General features: G+C 39.7%; 1 protein-coding gene and 1 pseudogene across 1 annotated transcript; one reads left to right on the plus strand and one right to left on the minus strand.

Moving 5' to 3' along the window:
* Positions 1 to 512: 512 nt before the first annotated feature.
* On the minus strand, positions 513 to 2962 carry LOC121397543 (annotated as a pseudogene).
* A 7065-nt stretch (positions 2963 to 10027) lies between these two features.
* On the plus strand, positions 10028 to 12605 carry LOC121397802 (probable GH family 25 lysozyme 3). The gene is made up of 4 exons (XM_041575406.1): positions 10028 to 10115; positions 10230 to 10249; positions 11527 to 11550; positions 11970 to 12605. The coding sequence occupies exons 1-4, from the start codon at positions 10106 to 10108 to the stop codon at positions 12453 to 12455; spliced, it is 540 nt and encodes a 179-aa protein (XP_041431340.1). The 5' UTR covers positions 10028 to 10105; the 3' UTR covers positions 12456 to 12605.
* Positions 12606 to 20865: the final 8260 nt, after the last annotated feature.

The following is a 20865-nucleotide window of genomic DNA, read 5'->3' on the forward strand; positions in this document are numbered from 1 at the left end:
AGTTAATGGCCGTATATGTTACAGCAAATACATTACACTACACAATTCCGGGAAACCTTAATAAAATAAAATATCTTACAGGTTACCAGTAAATGCTGCCTGCTGATTGGTTGCTATGGGTTACTGCTCCGGGGCAATTTTAGTGCCTTTCATTACAAAACCCCATTTGAGACAAAATTTTATATGTTTTCTGTCCGGATCCAAACCCTTTAGACAAGAGGGGCTTAGGTAAGTTTATGGTTTCTGAAACTAATTTGAGGACAGAGGCAAAGTGTATTTTTCCTATTATATACAGCAATATCTAGTATAGGTAAATCTAAAAACAACTGAACTTGCTGAGTAATCAATGAAGACGTTTCACTACTCATCCGAGCAGCTTCTTCAGTTCAACTGGCTGGTGTGGGAAATTCTCGGCATATAAACTCTTCCACTAATCCAATCACAATGGCCCATTGTAACTCTTCAAAGAGATGACATCTGAAGAAATTCACAGAGGTGATGATTCTGTGTAGTTACTGTGATAGGATTATCCAATGTGTCATGCAACTAGTAGAAACAAGTGTTATTTGTGAGAGTTGTATGAATGGACGTGTGAAGTGTTCTGAAACCGCCGGGGTACAGATGTTAGAACAGCATTGTATGTAGCAGATAGGTGGTGTCGAAGGCCCCCGCCTCTGTTCAGGGATGGTTTCTCCACCTTGACATGAATCGCCTCTTTCACGCCTCGTTCAAACCAGCGGACTTCTTTATCCAATATTTGGACCTTGCTATCTTCAAAGGAGTGTCCCTTGTCTTTTAAGTGTAGAAAGACAGCTGAGTTTTGCCCTGTAGAGTTCACCCTCCTACGCTGAGCCATTCGCTTGGTGAGCAGTTGTTTTGTTTCCCCAATGTATAGATCTGTGCACTCCTCGCTACACTGAACTCTGTATACCACATTGCTTTGTTTTTCTTTAGGGATTGGATCCTTTGGGTGTACCAGTTTTTGTCTCAATGTGTTGCTAGGTTTGAAAAACACAGGGACGTGGTGTTTGTTAAAAATCCTCCTGAGTTTCTCAGACACTCCAGCTACAAATGGGATGACTATGTTTCGCCTACTATGTGTCTCCAGGCGGTTATTTATTGGTGTTCCTGTTGGGCTTGGTTGCTGCTGTTTTGACAAAGGCCCAGTCTGGGTAGCCACACGCTTTCAAAGCTCCTCTAAGATGTTTTTGCTCTTTGTCTTTGGACTCTGTATCAGTTGCCACAACTGTGGTGCAGAGTGGTGCAGAGTTCTAATGACACCCAGTTTGTGTTCCAGCGGATGGTGGGAATCAAACAACAGATATTGGTCCGTATGAGTGGGTTTCCTGTATACTTCCGTCTTCAAGTTACCGCCCTCTTGGATGCATATCAAACAGTCCAAAAAGGCAAGTTTGTTCTCGTGGACATCTTCCCTTGTGAACTTGTCGGTGTAGTTCCCTGGAAAGTAAGTAAGGCCCTCCTTTCCACCTCCTCCATGTACAGGTTTGCTACAATAGGAGAGACCGGAGAACCCATTGCACAGCCATTTTCTGTCTATAAAAAAGGTTTTTGTACTTGAAATATGTGGTGTTAAGACACAAATCTAGCAACAAATATACTTGGTTGGGACTGAGCTTTGTTCTGCTGCTGAAGGTGTTATCTTGTTCCAGTCGATTTCATACAGTCTCAATTGCCTCTGTAGTAGGTATACATGTGAACAATGAAGTGAATTCATATGATACCATTGTTTCTTCTGCCTCTAGTGTAACGCCGTGAATCTTGGTTACAAGCTCTTTGGCATTCTGGATATGATGCACTGTATTGCCTACCAACAGGGCTAAGATGTTAGCCAAGAATTTTGCAATGTTGTATGTCACTGAATTTATGCTGCTGACAATGGTTCTTAGTGGGGCTCCTTCTTTGTGTATCTTGGGGAGTCTGTATAAACATGGTGTGGCTTCTCTGGGGTACAGGCGGTGGTATAAAACTCGATCAATGGCTTTCTCGTTTTCAAGTTGTTGTAGGCAACCTGTTACCTTTTTCTTGTAACTGCCGGTTGAGTCTTTCCTTAAGGGTTCATATGTATTGCTATCACTGAGTAGAGTGGTTATCTTGCAGTCGTAGTCAGTTGTGTTGAGCACAACTGTGCATCTCCCTTTATCTGCTGGCAGGATAGTGATTTTCCGGTCCTTACTCAGAGAACTGAGCGCTTTCTTCTCTTGCGTAGTAAGGTTAGTGGGAGGTGTTCTGGCACTTGCCAAAGCAGCTGACACTTTTAGCCGGAGTTGTTCTGCTTCTTCCTTGTTCAAGTGATTATTTTTGATTCTGTGGCTGTGATGAGTTCAACTACTGGGATGTGTTGTGGTGTCACTGCATAGTTTAGCCCCTTGGCTAGCACATCCTTTTCCGGCTGATTTAGTACCCTATCTGATAGGTTCCTAACCCACGTGTCTTTGGTGTTCTTTGGTGTCTCATCTTTCTGCCTCCAGGTTAGTTCTTCAGTCCTTTTCCAACTGCTGCTTCGTGACAGTAACGTGGTGAATTTGCTTATTTGTCGCTCCTTACTCTTAATGTGTTGGACAATCTGTGCATGTTCAACAAACACAACCACCCTTTCCAGGGTTCCATCAGGCAGTTCTTTTGCCAGACTCAGTTTCAGATGTTCAACTTTCTGCTTAAGGGCATGAATGGTAAAGTTGATCTGTCTGACCCGTTCATTTAGTAGATGTTTTTGGGCATTTTGTAAAATCTTGTTGGCTCTGTGACTTTTTACGGTGGAACCCAGGCGTAGGCTACAATGGGTGAGTCCCTGATGTCGGCATCTGAGATTAAAGCGTAGATGGTTTCTATAGTCCGCCACTTTTCTTGCTGTTCTTTCATATTCCCGAACCAGATTTAGAGTATTCTCTCCAAAATTAATGGCAATTTGACTATGAAGATTTTCATTCGTCCAGGTCATGGTATATCTAGTATAGGTAAATCTAAAAACAACTGGACTTGCTGAGTGATCAAGTCAGCAAGTCCAGTTGTTTTTAGATTTACCTATACTAGATATACCATGACCTGGATGAATGAAAATCTTCATAGTTATATACAGCAATATATTTTCTTCCCCTTATCATCTATCTCTCTCTCTCTCTACAAGCCATATTAATTGTCTTTCACTGCCTGGTAATTACTGTTTGCAAATTGTTAATAACAAGCAGGGAACATCTTCTGTCGATCATAATTTTTTGTTTGTTCATTCTATTACATTCCACACCCTGCATCACTCCTCAAGCTTTTTCTAATTTAGCAGTTCCTTGTAACCTGACAATTTAATAGTCTTTGCATGTAGATAGTGCCGTGTCTATTTCTGACGATAGAAAAACACCTGAATTACAATAGAGTCTCAGTAATGTCGATAGGTACACCAGTATTTATTTTGCTTTGAACATAAAGCAGAATGATTATAATAAAATCAATGCAGCTTTACATGGGCAATTTGCCCTAAGCTTTGTGCAGTGAAGTTCTTGTCTCATTGCTGTCCGATTTGAGAAACGGGTTGTTCACATTCAAACACTTTTTTTCAGTTCAGTTGGTTTCAGATTATTCACCAAAAATAAAGACTTTTTCCAATTAGGAAAATTTAAAAAAGCTATATGGAACAGGCTAAATAGTGGATAACAGATAACACCATTATGTTCTACAGAGCTTATCTGCTATCTGTTGTCTAACACTAGCCTTTTCTAATTTGAATGGCTGCCCCCATTGCTACACCCATTGCAGTTTATTTATATAAACAATAGTAGAGTTTCTGAAGCAAACACACCAGTTTTACCAGTGCAGGGAACGAGTGCATTGTATTTGTATTTCTTTAAAACACTTTTATTTTTTGAGCTTATTGTTCCTTTAAATTTTGGGAAAAAGATAAAAGATGGAAAGAAATTTAAAAAATACTTTGTTTTTGGTGAACAATCTGTTAACAACTCAACTGAAAAAAATGTTTGGTAGTTGAACAACCCCTGTAAAGGAAAACTATACACTCAAACAATGTAGGTCTCTATAAAAAGATATTGCATAAAACAGCTCATATGTAAAACCCTACTTCATGTAAAGAAACCATTTTCTTAATAATATACTTGTTTAGTAGTATGTGCCATTGGGTAATCCTAAATAGAAAATTGCCATTTTAAAAAATAAGGGCCGTCCCCTGGGATCATACGATTCCCTGTGCACATAAACAAACCATACATGTTAGGTCACATGAGCTAATTAACAGACAGAGTTGTGTCTTTTGCTTCCACACTTCTTCCTGTTACAGTTAGAGCTGCAGTATTTCTGGTCAGATGATCTCTGAGGCAGCACACCGACCATCACAAAATGGTGGCCATAGATAAAGCTGTAAAAGGGAAATATTTACTTAAATATATATTCCAGTTTGGTAAGATTCTTAATATGATAAACATCTGTTGCTTAAATGTTCATTTTGGGGATAAAGTTTTCCTTTAATATAGCTAAAAAGCCCTTTTAAATATCCAGCAACGAGTGTTGGGTAGGTTCAATTCAGAAATATACAGATATTTTAGTATTTAAATGCAGATTTGGAAATTGGTCAGTAATAAAGAAAATATGGGCAGTGTTAGACTGGGATGCCAGGGGCCCGGTAGAAAACCATATTTGGTTTAAAAACAATCCTTTTAACTGTATTTAATGTTTAGCAAACGCATGGTATGGAGATACAAGTTATGCAAATCCTCTGTAAAACTCCTGGGATTACAGGTCCATTTTGGATGAAAATACCACTTCAACCAGGAAATGAGCCTTGGGGTAAGAAGCCCCTTTTATAAAATAACTGGCTAACCCCTTCCAAGAAGAAGGGAAAAAAAACATAAAATATTTTATTGGATTTTAAAAGATACAATTGAGGAGTGTATAACAGCCAATGCATTGATTACAGAGTGCCAGGGTGGTTTTAAGAGAATTACTCATGCAAATGAATCTCATTAGCTTCTATGGTGTGGTAAGAAGTAAACTAGATCAAGACAATATATGATATATATATATATATATATATATAGATATTTGTTAAGCTTTTCATACAATTCCATATGCCTCATTCATGCATAATAATTAAGACAGAAACAAGACTTGGAACATAATTTATAGTGGCGTGTGTACTTTCAGGATCCCAGGAGATGTACCTATACCTGCACATAACATGAAATTATGCAAAAGTTGAAAACTGGAGAAAGCTGATTCCTTAAGGAATCCTGCCTTAAAAAGGTCACAAACCACTATATAAGTTATTTGGCAACCTTGCCAAATCTGGGCCAATTTGGGAACCCACATGGTTGGCTAAATTGTGCTGTTCTGATCATCCAGAGGGGCCTACAGTTCCATTAAATGCCAATAGGGTCTTCATCGAACAGGAAAATCAAACATATACAACTGATTTAATCTAAATGTCAGGCAGGCCATCAATGGGTCCCAAACTAGGGGTGAAGTTGCTGTCTAGGATTGTAAAGTCAGCAGCCACCAAGATCACTATGTAGCATCTGCAACAACTTGCACACAATATGCCAACATGGACACATATTTGTGTTGAGTTAGGCAAATCCTGCATACTTTTTTACTGGATATGAGTAACTTTAAAGGTTCAGAGTCAATTAGGGCATTGTATAAGATTCACTTGGCAATGGTGTGTTGTAGCTATAAATCCAGCCCACGTTGAAGGTTCCCTTGTGCCATGAGCACAATTCATTTGAAAAGGCTATAAAGATGTACTGACTCTTGCCACAAATTGATAAGGAGCATGTATGATGCATGCACTTTTGTGAATACCATCAATCAGACTTTTGTTTATTTTAGCACTTTGCACTTGTTGTTGCTGTTGTTGCTTAAAGACTGCATACTGGAACAATACCTGGCATCGAAGATTCATAAGTCATGAAACTGCTGAAATCAAATCAAACATCGAAAGGGATTTATAAAATATAAATAAAAGGTGATCATTGATTTGAAAAGGGCCAGTGGTGGCCTTCTGTGACTCCCTTAACTTTAATGGTTAAAGCTAAAAAATGTGAGCGTGAATGTTTTTTGACCTGAAAATGCTCTGGGCTGAAAAATGCCCCTTAGTCTTGCCAATAGTCTTGGAAACAAAGGAACAAAATGTCCCTTTGCTGGGAAGGTGTTTGGATGAAAATGGTTTTAACATTTAGAAAAGAAAAACTTTTCCCAACTATCAGATATTATTTATTTGCAGGGCCGGAACCAGGGGTAGGCAAGGGTAGGAACTAGGGGTAGGAACTAGGTCTACATCCCTAAAAAATACCCCATACATGGTTGGGAATAAAATTACAAGTTGTAACCCCGTAATATGTGAGTTTTAGTGATTAAGTAGGTAAATAGTAGTCTACTAATTAATTTATCCAGGTTCTGGAAGGAAGGGTTGGAAGTTTATAAAAGGACATGCAGTATGGTTACAATATAAATAGTGAACATAAGAAACCCTGTAACATGTATATTGTATAATAAAGTCTGGAAGATGTGTAAAATAATTATGGAAGTATTTAAGGGATGTGTCATACAACAGCCACCTTGTGCTTCTCTGATGAAGCGTACAATGGCGCGAAATGCGTCAGGAGGGAGTAGCTGACACGAGGTATGCAGACAAGGGGGAAGACACTGCCATGTGGTTTGTTATGCATGAACACGTATATACAGTATGGGTTGTGTATATTTGAGTATCTTGATCTAATAGTCTTTGGTGAATTTGCACCAACAAATGTTTGACTTGAGGTTCTGTGCATGTTTCTACTTTTGAGTGGAGAAGAGGCACGTGGCTAGAGTACAAAGCTGCGGGGGCACCTGGCACATAACTTCTCTGCCCCTACCCCATGTCCAGCCCTCTGTCTCACTAGCGCTGTGTTGTTCCATCTTAGTAAAAGACTTTGCGCATCTATTCAAGCACTATGCCTAGGGCAAATGGCCAGCCTGGCTCTGCATTTTTTATCTGTGATGATACAAATGATTGTATGACTTTTTAGCAAGTATGTGTATATTGTACACAGTTATTTTTGTTGAATAAAATCACCTGATTCATGCAGTGAGCTGTAGCTTTGCTATTTTGGGGTTAGGGAGGAAATGACAGCAGGCCTGCTCTGAATGTATTTCCCTGAATCACCTTGCGGAGGGTTTTGGAGAACTTGAATGCCATTGGTTTATGTCTTTTTTTAAACACAATTGAAAGACGGCCGCACTGACCCCTCCACGTTCCTACCTTTGTTAGGCATCTTAATTAAAATGTTATGTTACTTTAAAGGATGAAACATTATACACAGCTGGAATAATCACAGTCATTATCTTATTAAGGCAATTACTGTTATTAAACAGAGTAATCTGTTACCTTGAAAATATAATTGTTTTTCTTTCTATATCTGCTGCTATTTAATATTTATGTTGCTAAGCCCATACTGGGCACACCTTAGCTAGACGGAATGCCATAGTGCTTAGGCACTAAAGTAATACACCCACTCGCAACAGAATAAAAAGGAAGATATGGGTCCACTAAACTCATAGCCTACTGCCGACTCCGAGAGGTAAGTCCTTCCTTGGATCTCTGGCCTGTGTGTCTAATACATGTAGAGCCATGCAATGCTCATATGATGAAACCATATTGTTTTGCCTTTTTAGGTTGAGTAGCTGTGCTGTGTAAAGTGACTTCTATGTCTATGTGTCTGATTTAGAAATCTGGTTGAAAATGATTTTTAGCAGTAGTATAGGAATTTGCATTGGGGTTTTTCTGTATATATGGTTCCTCTTTCAAGCCAAAAATATCGAGACGTTTGAATGGCTGACTTCATTTTTTATTTCTGTTGTTATTTTCAATAGTCCATTGCTAGTCCTATAGTCTGGCATCCAAACCTTTGTTGATTATAACTGGAGTAAACAGGGGGCGACAGAAAAGAACCAAACTAACTAAACTAAAACCAGCACTGATCTTCATTAGTAGCTGAGGGTATATGGGGCAAATGGGGCAAAAGTGGTTCAAACAACTTTACATAGTTATATAGTTAAATCGGGCTGAAAAAAGACAAAGTTCAACCCCTCCAAATCACTGTCCTGTCTGTGAAGAACCACCTACATTGCTTCAAATGAAATTTCTTTTCTTCTAGTCTAAAGGGGTGGTCTCTGGTAGGGTGATCCTCTTTATGTGTAAAAGGTCCCCTGCTATTTGTCTATAATGTCAAAACCAAACAAAACCAAGCATTGACTATTATACTGAACATGGAGTAACATTATTATGGCCTTGGCCAGACATGAATGGCCAACTTGATTTAGGCCAAAGAGTCCAGGCCTAATAAGTTTGTTGCCAACCCTTAAAACTGCCCATACTGATGAAGCAAAGGACTTACCATTAAAGGAACAGTAACACCAAAAAATGAAAGTGGTTTATCGTAATTAAAATTTAATGTAGTGTTGCCCTGTACTGGTAAAACTGGTGTGTTTGCTCTATAAATACTTCTATAGTTTATATAAACAAGCTGGTGTGTAGCCATGGGAGCAGCCATTCAAGGATCAGATTACATAGGAAATACCAGATGCACTCTGCAGAATCCAATTGTATTCTATTATAGAGCTTATCTGTTAACTGCTAAGTAGCCTTTCCTTTTCTCCTTTTTCAGCTTAAATGGCTGCCCGTATGGCTACACATTATGCTCTTAAGCTGCTAACAATTTGAATCCCAAAATACTCCGGCTCAAACCTAGTCAAAATCATGTAGAAGTCAACGGTATATGGTCCCTTTAACAATTGGAACATGTTTTTTACCTTTGATATGAGTTTGATAATCCAATAAATTTGAGTTTTTCGAACGACAACTCAAAAAAGAAGAGTTTCCGGAGCATCAGTTTGAAAAAGTTGCATGATTCGAATTGACGCTTGATTTTGTATCACCTTTCTATCGCACCAATTTTTTGAGAAAATTATTGGTAAATTAAGGGAATTCTGGTTTTGGAATTTGGTTGAATTTTTTTTTTTTAAAAACAGAGTGAAAAAAAAGTCGAGTTTTATTAAATAGGCCTCTATGATTCAGTTTGCAGTTTTTGTGCCACTTGGATTTGGGTTATTAGTAGGGAGAGATGGTGTCCATAGTAACAGTGGGATAATAGTCTCTGGTAAGGGCCTATAGTAACAGTGGGATAATACTCTCTGGGAAGGGAGTGTGACTGTAGGATAGCAGGTATAGTAGGAAGAGATGGTGTCCATAGTAACAGTGGGATAATAGTCTCTGGTAAGGGAGAGACTGTGGGATAGCAGGTATAGTAGGGAGAGATGTGCCTATAGTAACAGTGGATAATAGTCTCTGGGAAGGGAGTGTGACTGTGGGATAGCAGGTATAGTAGGGAGAGATGTGCCTATAGTAACAGTGGATAATAGTCTCTGGGAAGGGACTGTGACTGTGGGATAGCAGGTATAGTAGGGAGAGATGTTGCCTATAGTAACAGTGGGATAATAGTTTCTGGGAAGGGAGTGTGACTGTGGGATAACAGGTATAGTAGGGAGAGATGGTGCCTAAAGTAACAGTGGGATAATAGTCTCTGGGAAGGGAGTGTGACTGTGGGATAGCAGGTATAGTAGGGAGAGATGGTGCCTATAGTAACAGTGGGATAATAGTCTCTGGGAAGGGAGTGTGACTGTGGGATAACAGGTATAGTAGGGAGGGGTGGTGCCTATAGTAACAGTGGGATAATAGTTTCTGGGAAGGGAGTGTGACTGTGGGATAACAGGTATAGTAGGGAGAGATGGTGTAGAAGCAGTAGGGCTGTTAGTTTCTAGAGGGATTGGAGGAGAGCAGGTATTGTTTAAAATACACTTTATTTATTCTACATATGGAGATTTCTTCAAAGAATCAAAGCACGGCTTCCTTGTATAAATTAAAGTTTGAATATATCACTTATATACAGTGTGTTCTCCTACATGTTTTGTAAAGATTCTACTATAGACGAACAACATCTTTTGTAAATAGCTTATTTTGCATCCTTTTATCAGAAAATATTTTTCTTCTGTCCTCAGGTCTTTATTCTCTGTTCTATCGTAAAAATCCCCAAACCTAAACTCAGCAATGGAAGGAGGTAAAACTCAGTTTCTTTTTAATCTAATATAACATTAAAATGATTATAATGATTGGTTTAGGCTGAAGTTGTTTGCAATTTGATCATTTAAACATATATATTTTTACTTTGCAGCCCCATCTTCCTCCAAGAAGGTAAGATGATTTCTATTTCTTTCCTCTTGTTGAAACCAGAAATGAAATGCAAAAATGTAGGAATTGGTGTTGAGACATGGATAGAGACAGGGATTATGTCACCTAAGATGGTCATGATGATTGTTCATCTTCTGGGATGGTTGGCTGAATATTAGTGCAACTTGGACCAGTTTGGGTCATACTAGGATCAGTTTGTTCATGAGTCTTCCTGTAGAGTGTCGGATGGAACAGGAATACCCAGTATAAACCCAGCACAAACAACATACAGACTATACCCTATAGGGAGTCAAACCACAACAACAAATCTGTCAGTTGGGGATTCTCGGGTTCTTTTACAAACAGGGGCTAGGTGCCTCTACTATGGGGTGCAAAGACAAAAACCTGACAATAATGCATATTGGGGTGCAACTTTCCCCCATCAATTGCACAGGGGGTCAGCATAAAGGCAGATGTTAAGTATATTGCATTACACTGCACTGAATATCCCACAAAAAGCACCACTGGTAAAAGGTGCAGTGAGCCCTTTTAGTGCACATTGAATAGGTGAAAGCACTTATTGAATTTTAGAGGGGTGATCCAGGATCTTTGTCTGTACAATATCTACATCTCCCTACATCAGTTAAGCTGGAGAGAATGATTCTAGTTCTATTTCTGCAACATCAGACAAGCTGGTGAGAGAGAATAAAATCCTGCGTATTTAGATTTCCCCTGTGAGCCCCCTTGACTTGGATGGATGTTGTTGTCAAGCTAGTCTTGGTTATTAGTACCCTGACTTTGAGGCAGAACCACCTGATTTGTTATAACAGCAGTTCATTGTTTATATATTTATGCTCTCCCAGTGGTAACTCCCTTCTACACCCATAAGTTCTTATGCCATATGTTCCCAAGTCTAGAAAACACTATGATTCTTTTTTTCTGTGTTTTGACTCTTTTTGATTTGAGAATCCACTGAGCTTGTGTCGAACAAACTTTTTTAATATATCAAGTGATTTCTAGTAATTGAAATTTCATGACACTGGCGTCCTATCTATATCTATGGAAGGTGTGGCAAGACAATGCCAAAAAGCTCAACACATGCTCCCCCCCCACACCCTGGCTTATATATCTTCTGCTATCTTCTTCTTAAATCAATAATATTCATAAAGTCAAACTAATATTATAATAATATAAGTAATATAACTGCAGAAATGTACAAAGCAGATGCTTGAAGAATGGTAAAATGGACAGTATTTCAGTATAAATAGTTAAAGCTTATATGTATTTATTTCTGTTTTTAGCCTTCCGGCAACAAGCAAGTCTCTGTAAGTAAAATACACACACACACACACACACAAGACAAATAAAATCCAAAGATGTTTGTTGAGGGTCTGCAGGTTAGATCTCTATACAGAGCAGACTCAGTAGCAATTGCAAAGGACAAGTTCAAATATTCACTTGGCCTTTATATTGACCAGTCATTTATTAGCTAATGTGTTATTGTCTTTACTGCTTTCCAATCCAGATGTGGTAATGTGCATTCTGTTAATATCCATAAAAGCAGATGTTCAGGGTAAATGTGCCTAAAATATATAAACACTCACATTGTATATATTATGGCATTTACTTGTATCTATCAACTCTTTATGTATAGCTACCCATAACATGTTAGAATATAAATGCAGTCAAGTGAGAAAGCTTATTAGTTAATTGCTGAAAATTGTCTATTTGTTTTTATTTACAGACTCCACCAGCACAAGATGTGAAGCCCCCAAAGGGGCAAGAAGAGAAGCATCATGATGGCAAGCAGCAGAAAACTAGTGTACAGCAGACTCAGGGAACTGGGGGTTCAAGTGGGGCGTGCAAGCAGCAAGGGCAGGGCCAGGGAAGTGGGCAGCAGACCCAAACTAGTGGTCAAACCACTAGCCAACAGCAAGGGCAGACTCGCCAGAGCAGTGGTCAGACCCAAACCAGTAGTCAACAACCACAAGTGCAGACTCGAGGACAACAGAGCAGTGGTCAGACCCAGAGCAGTGGTCAAACCCAGAGCAGTGGTCAAACCCAGAGTAGTGGTCAGACCCAGAGCACTGGTCAGACCCAAATCAGTCAACAGCAGGGCCAAGGCAGTAGCATTAGCCAAGGTAGTGCCACTAGCCAAAAAAGTAGCACTCATCAACAAGCAGATAAAGGGCAGAGCCAAGGGAAAGAAACTTCTTATAGCTTTAAATAAGGAAAGGACAAATATTAGAGATGTCCATGATCTGAAAACCTCTGTATTTTGTTGATTATCACATACTGTGCTGTATAAGCCACACCTCTTTGTGGTAGTAGTTGTAACCCCTCCTCTCAATAAAATCATACTGTCATTCTTGCATGAAAACCTTCATTGTATATTCTTGACTTTTATATATTAGAAAAGCACAACACATCTTGAATGGGAATAAGCAAGAGAGAGGATGAGGTTGGAATAATTAGGGGGGGGGAGTAATACACAAGGATTTGTGGCAGCGCACACCAGCATCAAGAGGAATCGCCCACTCACATGGTTATGGTTTAAAAGGTATAACTTTATTTTCACATCTGATTAAACATCTAGCGTCTGAGGTCTGACGCGTTTCGTGGCTACGCACTTCCTCAGAGACCCCAGGGGGAGTAATAACCTCAAAGAGATGTGAACTGGTTGGCAGGAGGGTGGAAAGTTTGCTAAAATGTTAAACTACTCCACAAAAATGTTATTCACTCATTTCTGCTCTTACCTAATTACTTGCCTTTTGCTAAATAGTGATATAGTCTTTTCTGCAAATGATAACTAACTAACTTCTAGTATGGGAAGGTATTTAACACAATACATGTTGCAGACCATGCAGCAAGTAAGAGTTGCTAAGAAAGCGCTTTGTTGGCTGGGGAAGAACACTTTATTCCGTTGCATTTAGTCACACTTATGGTAGCTAGGAATGGAAGGCATGCTCTAGTGTAGCAAAACAAATGTTGCTAAGTACGGAAAGTAATCACCTCCACTGGTGCCCAAACATGGGCAGATTGGGCAGCTTGCCAAATTTTACCATTAATGCTGTTCAGATCCCATTATATGGGGATAAAGCCATATTTTTGTAGGTGTAATAAGGAAGACATTGCTTTAAGCCAAGGTGTATCAGTTTAATTACATTATACCCAAATGTGCGATAGACAGGCAGCTCAGATGGATAACAGCCAACTGACTCTTGTATGGCTACCAAAGCATCTGCCTGAGCTCTAGCAACCCGAAATCATATTCACTGAAGAATATATGTATTTTTCTTTGACTCTTCTAGAAAACAAATAGGGATGCATCAAAACCAGCTTCATGTCTGGGATAAGGTGGACTCCTGGCATTTTGTGTAGGGTTCAGATTTGGCCTAATCCTAACCAAATTGAAACCCTTAAAGTCTTGTGATGTTAAAGCTCTGGATAACTGAATTATGCCAGCTCTCTGGAGAATTATCTCCAGGGTTATCACAGCAGCCTTTGTCAATAGATGCAGCACACTTGTGGCTAAAGAAATTTGTGCAATTTTTGACTGATTTGTGTAAAAGTGCAGGAGTAACTGTGTGAAATCTGACACATGGCTGGAATTATGTCAGGTGCAATATCACCTGGCGACCACAATTACTCTGAAATGATTGAAAAAATGCTGCATTATAGGATAAATACATTTTTTTCTTGAACATTTGCTTTGCATACTGCACTTGTGGGTCATAAATTACCCCTTTTGCATTTAAATGCTTTAAGTAGACTTAAGGTATTGTGACCCAACTAAGAAAATATCTTTTATCCAGAAAATCCAGGTCCCAAGAATCTAGCACAATAGATTCCATATCTGTATTTATCATTTTTGGACCAGCAGTTTTTGTTTGAAATTAAATCTGATTTCTGTTTGCTAAAGCCCCCTTTACCCAATCAACCAGGTTTTGATTTGTATGACAATCTGAGATGTGAATAGCGGAGTAACTGAATGAAAGTTATATAGAATAATACAGCTATAGCTTCAGAATTAGCAAGCTTTCTGCATGTTGTTCTCACCCCATATGAAATAAATACAATCATAAAGTTCAGGTTAAAGATGGTTAAGGTTCAGGAAAGGAAGAATGACAATGCCTCAAATCAAATTGCGTAGATAGACAGATAGATAGACAGACAGACAGACAGACAGACAGACAGACAGACAGACAGACAGATAGATAGATAGATAGACAGACATCATATTAAGATTATATTTTAACATGAACATCCACATTAAAGATCTCGTCAGTTTGTACTGGAGAAGCCAATATGCATATCAGCCTTATGGCCACCAAAAACACGGTTGGGAAATAAGAAAGTATAAAAGCAAAACCGCAAGTTGAGAAGGAAATAAAGACAAATAATCTGTAACCCTAATAAATAATTCTGTTGTGTCCAATGATAATGAATATAATAATTATACATGGGCTACATATGCATCCCTATAATAATAATGATAGCCCTACTCCCTGCCCTCCTACCATATACATCCCTATAATAATAATTATATCCCCACTCCCTGTCCTCCTACCATATGCATCCCTATAATAATAATGCTATCCCATACTCCCTGCCTTCCTACCATATGCATCCCTATAATAATAATGATATCTCCACTCCCAGCCCTCCTACCATATGCATCCCTATAATAATAATGATATGCCCACTCCCTGCCGCCTACCATATGCATCCCTATAATAATAATGATATACCCACTCCCTGCCCTCCTACCATATGCATCCCTATAATAAGAATTATATCCCAACTCCCTGCCCTCCTACTATATGCATCCCTATAATAATAATGATAATCTCCACTCCCTACCATATTCATCCCTATAATAATAATGATATGCCCACTCCCTGCCGCCTACCATATGCATCCCTATAATAATAATGATATACCCACTCCCTGCCCTCCTACCATATGCATCCCTATAATAAGAATTATATCCCAACTCCCTGCCCTCCTACTATATGCATCCCTATAATAATAATGATAATCTCCACTCCCTGCCATATTCATCTCTATAACAATAATGATAATCCCCACTCCCTGCCCTCCTACCATATGCATCCCTATAATAATAATGATAATCTCCACTCCCTACCATATGCATCCCTATAATAATAATCCCCACTCCCAGCCTTCCTACCATATGCATCACTATAATACTAATGTTAACCCCCCTCCCTGCCCTCCTACCATATGCATCCCTATAATAATAATAATGATAATCCACACTCCCTGCCCTCCTACCAAATGCATCCCTATAATAATAATGATAATCACCACTCCCTGCCCTCCTACCATATGCATCCCTATAATAATAATGATATCCCCCACTCCTTGCCCAGCTGTATGCTGAGTCAAGGTCATCTTCCTGTGATGAATTTTCCCATTTCCTTATTGTAGGATAGTGGTCTGTCTCTGTGGGGAGCTTGGCAAGTGGATGCTTGAAGTCCTTTCCTCCCTTGTGATCAGCTATTGGTTCAGCGTAATATATTCCAGTGAGTTCTGCACATGCTCTGTTTATCATTTCTGCCTTTCAGGCTGAGCAGCAGTCCATTGCCAGTATCATCCGGACAGTCTATCACACTGGGGGAAGCTCAGCCTTGGTTCAGCAGGCTGGGTTCAGCCTCAGCCTCGGTTCAGCACCACTACAGGCTGGACAGCTCCCATCAGCAGTAGCAGCAGCAGGGAAATCCTGGCAGGCACCTGACCCTTTCTGGCTGCTACTCTCCTGCCTTCAAATTCCTCAAAGACATTGTTAGTGTTGTCAACCTGCCTGCTTTCCTTTTTCTCTGTCTGTTGGATTAAAGCTTCACTCCCTACTTGGCATCACCATGAACAAGCGCCATTGCATTGCAGAACAAGCAGCTGGAGTCAGTACAGGAGGCACCCAAAGGAGAAACCAAGGTAGCCGAAAGACACCCTGTATTTGCATGAATCTACCCCCTGCCAGAACTGATCAAAGCTGTGTCCTGTCTTTCCATTCCACGTCTCCTCCTTGTATGGAATCATCATCCCCCATACATTGTATATGATATTATATGCATTATATGCATCAATTAACAGCTCTATTGCTTCTGCATTCATCCCTGTGTTCCTTGTGTGCAACCCATCATGTAGCTTTTCATTAATTAACATTGCCATTATCTGTGCGTCCTGTTCCATTCATATTCAGCAGGTCAAGGGTAGGCACTGATAACTAAAAAGGGAACCTCAGTGTGTTATGTATACAGTATAGTGAATAAAGTACCCCCTCCTCTAAAATATAAGGATATTATAAGTTACTGAGTAGTTCCATGACCATATAAAAACAAGAAGCAGAAAGCAGAGTGTTTTTATACAGGTCATGGAACTCCGAGGTGACTTCTAATATCCTCATATTTTGCAACAGGGGGTACTTTATTATTTATATAATACACAAGTTTCAGTGAGTCATGTGACAGAAATGACATCAATAAGCTCCGATTATAATCAATGACATCACTAAGCACCGTTTATAAGGATATCATTTACAGGGTATTCATGGCGCTTGGGTATTATAATAGGAAAACTTACAGCAAGGTTGCTAGCCTGTGGGCCATTCGTTGTTGTGGGGCCAGCTTCGTAATACAGGATGTCAGAGAATGCTGGGAGTTGTAGTCTAACATCAGGGAGGCTGCAATTTCGACAAGCTACCTTCCAATCTAATGCTTCAGTATATTTTCCCTATATAAATTGAATATATTCATACAATAGAACTTAAAGGGGAAGTTCATCTTTACACTGATGCTTAGCATGTAATCGATGGAACAGCCTTTCACGTGATCTTCATTATTGCTTTTGCAAGGATATTGACTTATTAGAGTTACTATTCTGCCTTTAGACTGCAATGGAAAATACTTTATTCTATATGGTTATTGGCATTGACCCCAGCAAATGAAGACTGATTATGCAGCTTTTTAAAAGTTATTTATATTCCTAATCGCTATATGATGTATCATCAATTTTAATTTTAAAACGGCTAATTGGTTTCTAGGATGATTAACCCTTAACACACAGAGAACAGCTTAAATTCCATGCTATAAAAATGTAAAAAATGAAAATGCAGACCAATTACAGATTGCCTTTGTGTAGATTGGTGATTTGTGCAGTTCACCATACTGCACCATAATAAACACGAACAACCCCTTTATGTTAGACTGCATGTGCAGTAAATGGTGTCTGGGAATAGAAAGATGCATTATTATGAGCTGCTATAAAATAAGCAGCAGGTTTTGATTAGAAAGATTTGGTACAACTACTTGTTTGGATTGGCTTTTTGACAGAAATTTGGGTTTTCCCATGTACAGTAAGACAAAGTTACTGTTTTGTAAATCCAAAAAAAAGTGCTGCGTCAATGCTTTCCTTCACAGAAGCAGCCCCAGGGTTAATGTGCATTTGCCAGCTGCTCATTGAAACTAAATAGTCTACTAAGGAAATATAGGTACTTGAACCTTGGCACATGCCTCTTCTGCCTACTCCTAGTTCAGACCCTGCTCTAGGTTATTGAATACGTTTTCTTTTTGTTTTGTGTTTTGTTTTTTGCTTTGATTTCTTGTTCTGGATGCCACTTGGAGAACTGTTTAAGCATCCCACAAAACTGTCAGCTTAGGGTTGGATAAAGGCGGCTGTCCATCATGTTTCTAATGTAGGTGTTCTGCTCAGCTCAGGCAACCTTACTACTAAACTTTGGGCCCAGGTTTTGGGTGTGGAAGACTATTTTGAGAATCTGGTACAGCAGTTGGGGTGTGGATCATTGTGGGGACCCTCTTGACATAAGAAGAAAACCCCCAATGAGTTAATACCCTTTAATTCCTTATTACTTCAGCAATATTAAGACTATTTATCCCGGTACCATGTCACCTTTAGTGCCTGTCTCTCAACACATCTGTCTTCTATAATTTTTAATGCCTGTGAACCTGGGCCCCTTCAGACTAATAAAAGCACTACCTCTTTAGCACCACCAGTTTAGCATGCTAGTGCATGTCTAAAGCTCAAGCCTCCTCTGAGGTTAGGCTCCCTTTAGCTCCCAAAAAAAAATTGAATAAATCTATAAAAAATATCACTGCAACGTCTTCTGCTATAGTTATGGGAATTTTCAAGACTGATAAGCATTTGCATCCAAATTTCAACTTAATTGGTATTCAGGCTTCCTCCCTCCTCACCACTTCCAGCATTTCAGGCTACCATGAAGGGGCCTAACATTTTTATTTTATTTATTATTTTATTTTTTTATGAACACAAGTGCTGTTTGCAAAGTGGACCAACAGTGGAATGTTTTTACCCATAATGCAGCATGATTGTGGCCATGCTCCAAGATGAGTCCATCATTTACACCAGGTGCACTAAAAATGGCTAGCGTTCTGTCATTTGCATTAGATTCACTGGTACAGCTATTGGTGCAACACTCTGTGAGAACCCTTGAGCAACTGCCAGGTCCAGGTGGCAGTAGCTCCAGGGCTCCTCAAAGGTTAATAGGTGAATTCTGCTCTGACAAGAAAGTATATTATACTAGCTGTGGGTGTCTACAGCTATTGTTTGTAGACTGAATAAAATCATTTACAGTATTTTGAAAGACGTAACTAGGAAATGCCTGTTTGGCTATGTATTGTGCAGTGGCATAACTACTGCCTCCCCCCCGCACAACCACACGCACCACCAAGTACTTGGCCGCTTGCCCTGCTTTCCCCACTAGTAAGTGATGCTTCCTTTTAGGCAAACAGCTATAGAGCGGCTGTGGAGCAGGGCAGAAGGCTGGGAACAGGCAACAGGAGCAGGGCAGGAGGCTGGGGAGAGGGGATAGGAGCAGAGCAGGAGGCAGTGGAGCAGGGCAGGTGGTTGGGGAGTGGCTGGTTACTAGTTTCTACAGCTATCCCCCCCCCCATTACTGCGGGGTCTGCTTCCTCTATAGTTACGCCACAATACTGTGTATATTAGTGAGGGTGGGAATGGGAGTAGGCACATATTTCTCCCCTTTCCCATCCCCTAACTTGCATGTCATTAAGAGGCACAAGGTAGGGAGTAGCAGGGGGTGCAGCCCCCATCGGGCAGAGCTTGGCTGCTCCTCCTAACGCTGCCCATAGAGCCCATAAGCCTGTAGTTATGTCTATGATTCAGTGGCAATTATTTTGTACATTCTATATATATAACATAATGTAACTGGTTATTTGCAAGGATACAAGGATGTGCATACCACATAAATTCTCTGTCACTTAAGGCACTGATAAAGCTCTAATGTGATAGGAAATTATTATTGACCTGCGTGGATAATTAAATTTGTGTTGTACCATCTCATGATTCCAAAACAGGCAGAGTATGTGTGCATTCGGGCCTCTGGGCACAATGGCAACATTTCGGGCCTCATCGGGCCCATTATCAAGCCTTGATTAAGGGCCCTGTGAGGCCTGAAATGTCACAATTTTTGTCTACTCTACTTTATTCAGGTCATGGAACTCCAATGTGATTTCTAATATCGATTGAAAATAACAAGGCAATTTGCATCTAAAAATTGCAGTTTCCCTCACTAATTTGTACATAAGGATTCTCAGTTCTACCCTGTTCCCAGTGGCCTCAATGCAGGGGCTTATTTTACATTTGAATGTGGCTCACGGATAAAAAAAAGGGGACCCACTCCTCTCCCCAGGAACTACTCCCTGTACCCCTACCTATCCTATGAAGATGGCGCCCTGCTGTGTGATCACTGCCAAGCTGGTGGTTTATAGACACACTTGGGAGTGCCTCAGCAATCAGGCCGGCTGTTTATAGACATACTTGGTGGTGGAAGAGACTGGGAAGTTATGTTATCTAACCCACCCTACAATCCTATATACCTGCCCAACCAGCCCTATCCTAATTCTGAACTATTTTACTCTAACACCCTACCTATCTGTATGTTGAGTGTCTGGGAGAACCGGAGTACTCGGTGGAAACCCATGCAAGAATAGAGAGAACATTCCTTGGAGAAAAGGGCCCGAGCTGGAATTGAACCCAGGACTCCCAGTGCTATCCACAGGACCGCCCTACTTATAGAAGGTGCTCAGGTAATCTCATCCTCTCTACAGCACTATGAGATCTTCATGATAAGGTCACGTGACACCTTCAATGCTACTTTACAGTTGCCTCAACAGCTCAATCAGCTTTACTGATGAATGAACAACTCTGGGGCTGAGAGAATCTAAAAATGCAGTCTTTAAGGGAGACATGGGGGGGTCTATTTATCAAAATTTGCAGTTGTGAATTTCAAAGTTTTTTTGTTTTTAAATAAATTTGAAATTGTACCAAACTTGATTAATTATATAATGTACAATAAATAATTCATAATAATTATTTATTCAAAAACATGATTCTAAAATAAAACACAATTGAATAAAAAAAAAACCTCAAACACATAGTGTTGTCACCTGTTCCGTTTTGACCAGAGCAGTTTTTCTAAGGTTCGGGTCTCGACTTTCTATTCGGTTTTCAGCCTTGTGAAACCCCAACAATAATCTGGCAAATAAATGACAAACATTTAAAAACTTAGATACTCACCTCAACATGGCCTAGTTATTATCAAGTGCAGTTATTGTCTT

The sequence above is a fragment of the Xenopus laevis genome, chromosome 8S (assembly GCF_017654675.1).
Source record: "Xenopus laevis strain J_2021 chromosome 8S, Xenopus_laevis_v10.1, whole genome shotgun sequence".
Lineage (NCBI taxonomy): Eukaryota > Metazoa > Chordata > Amphibia > Anura > Pipidae > Xenopus > Xenopus laevis.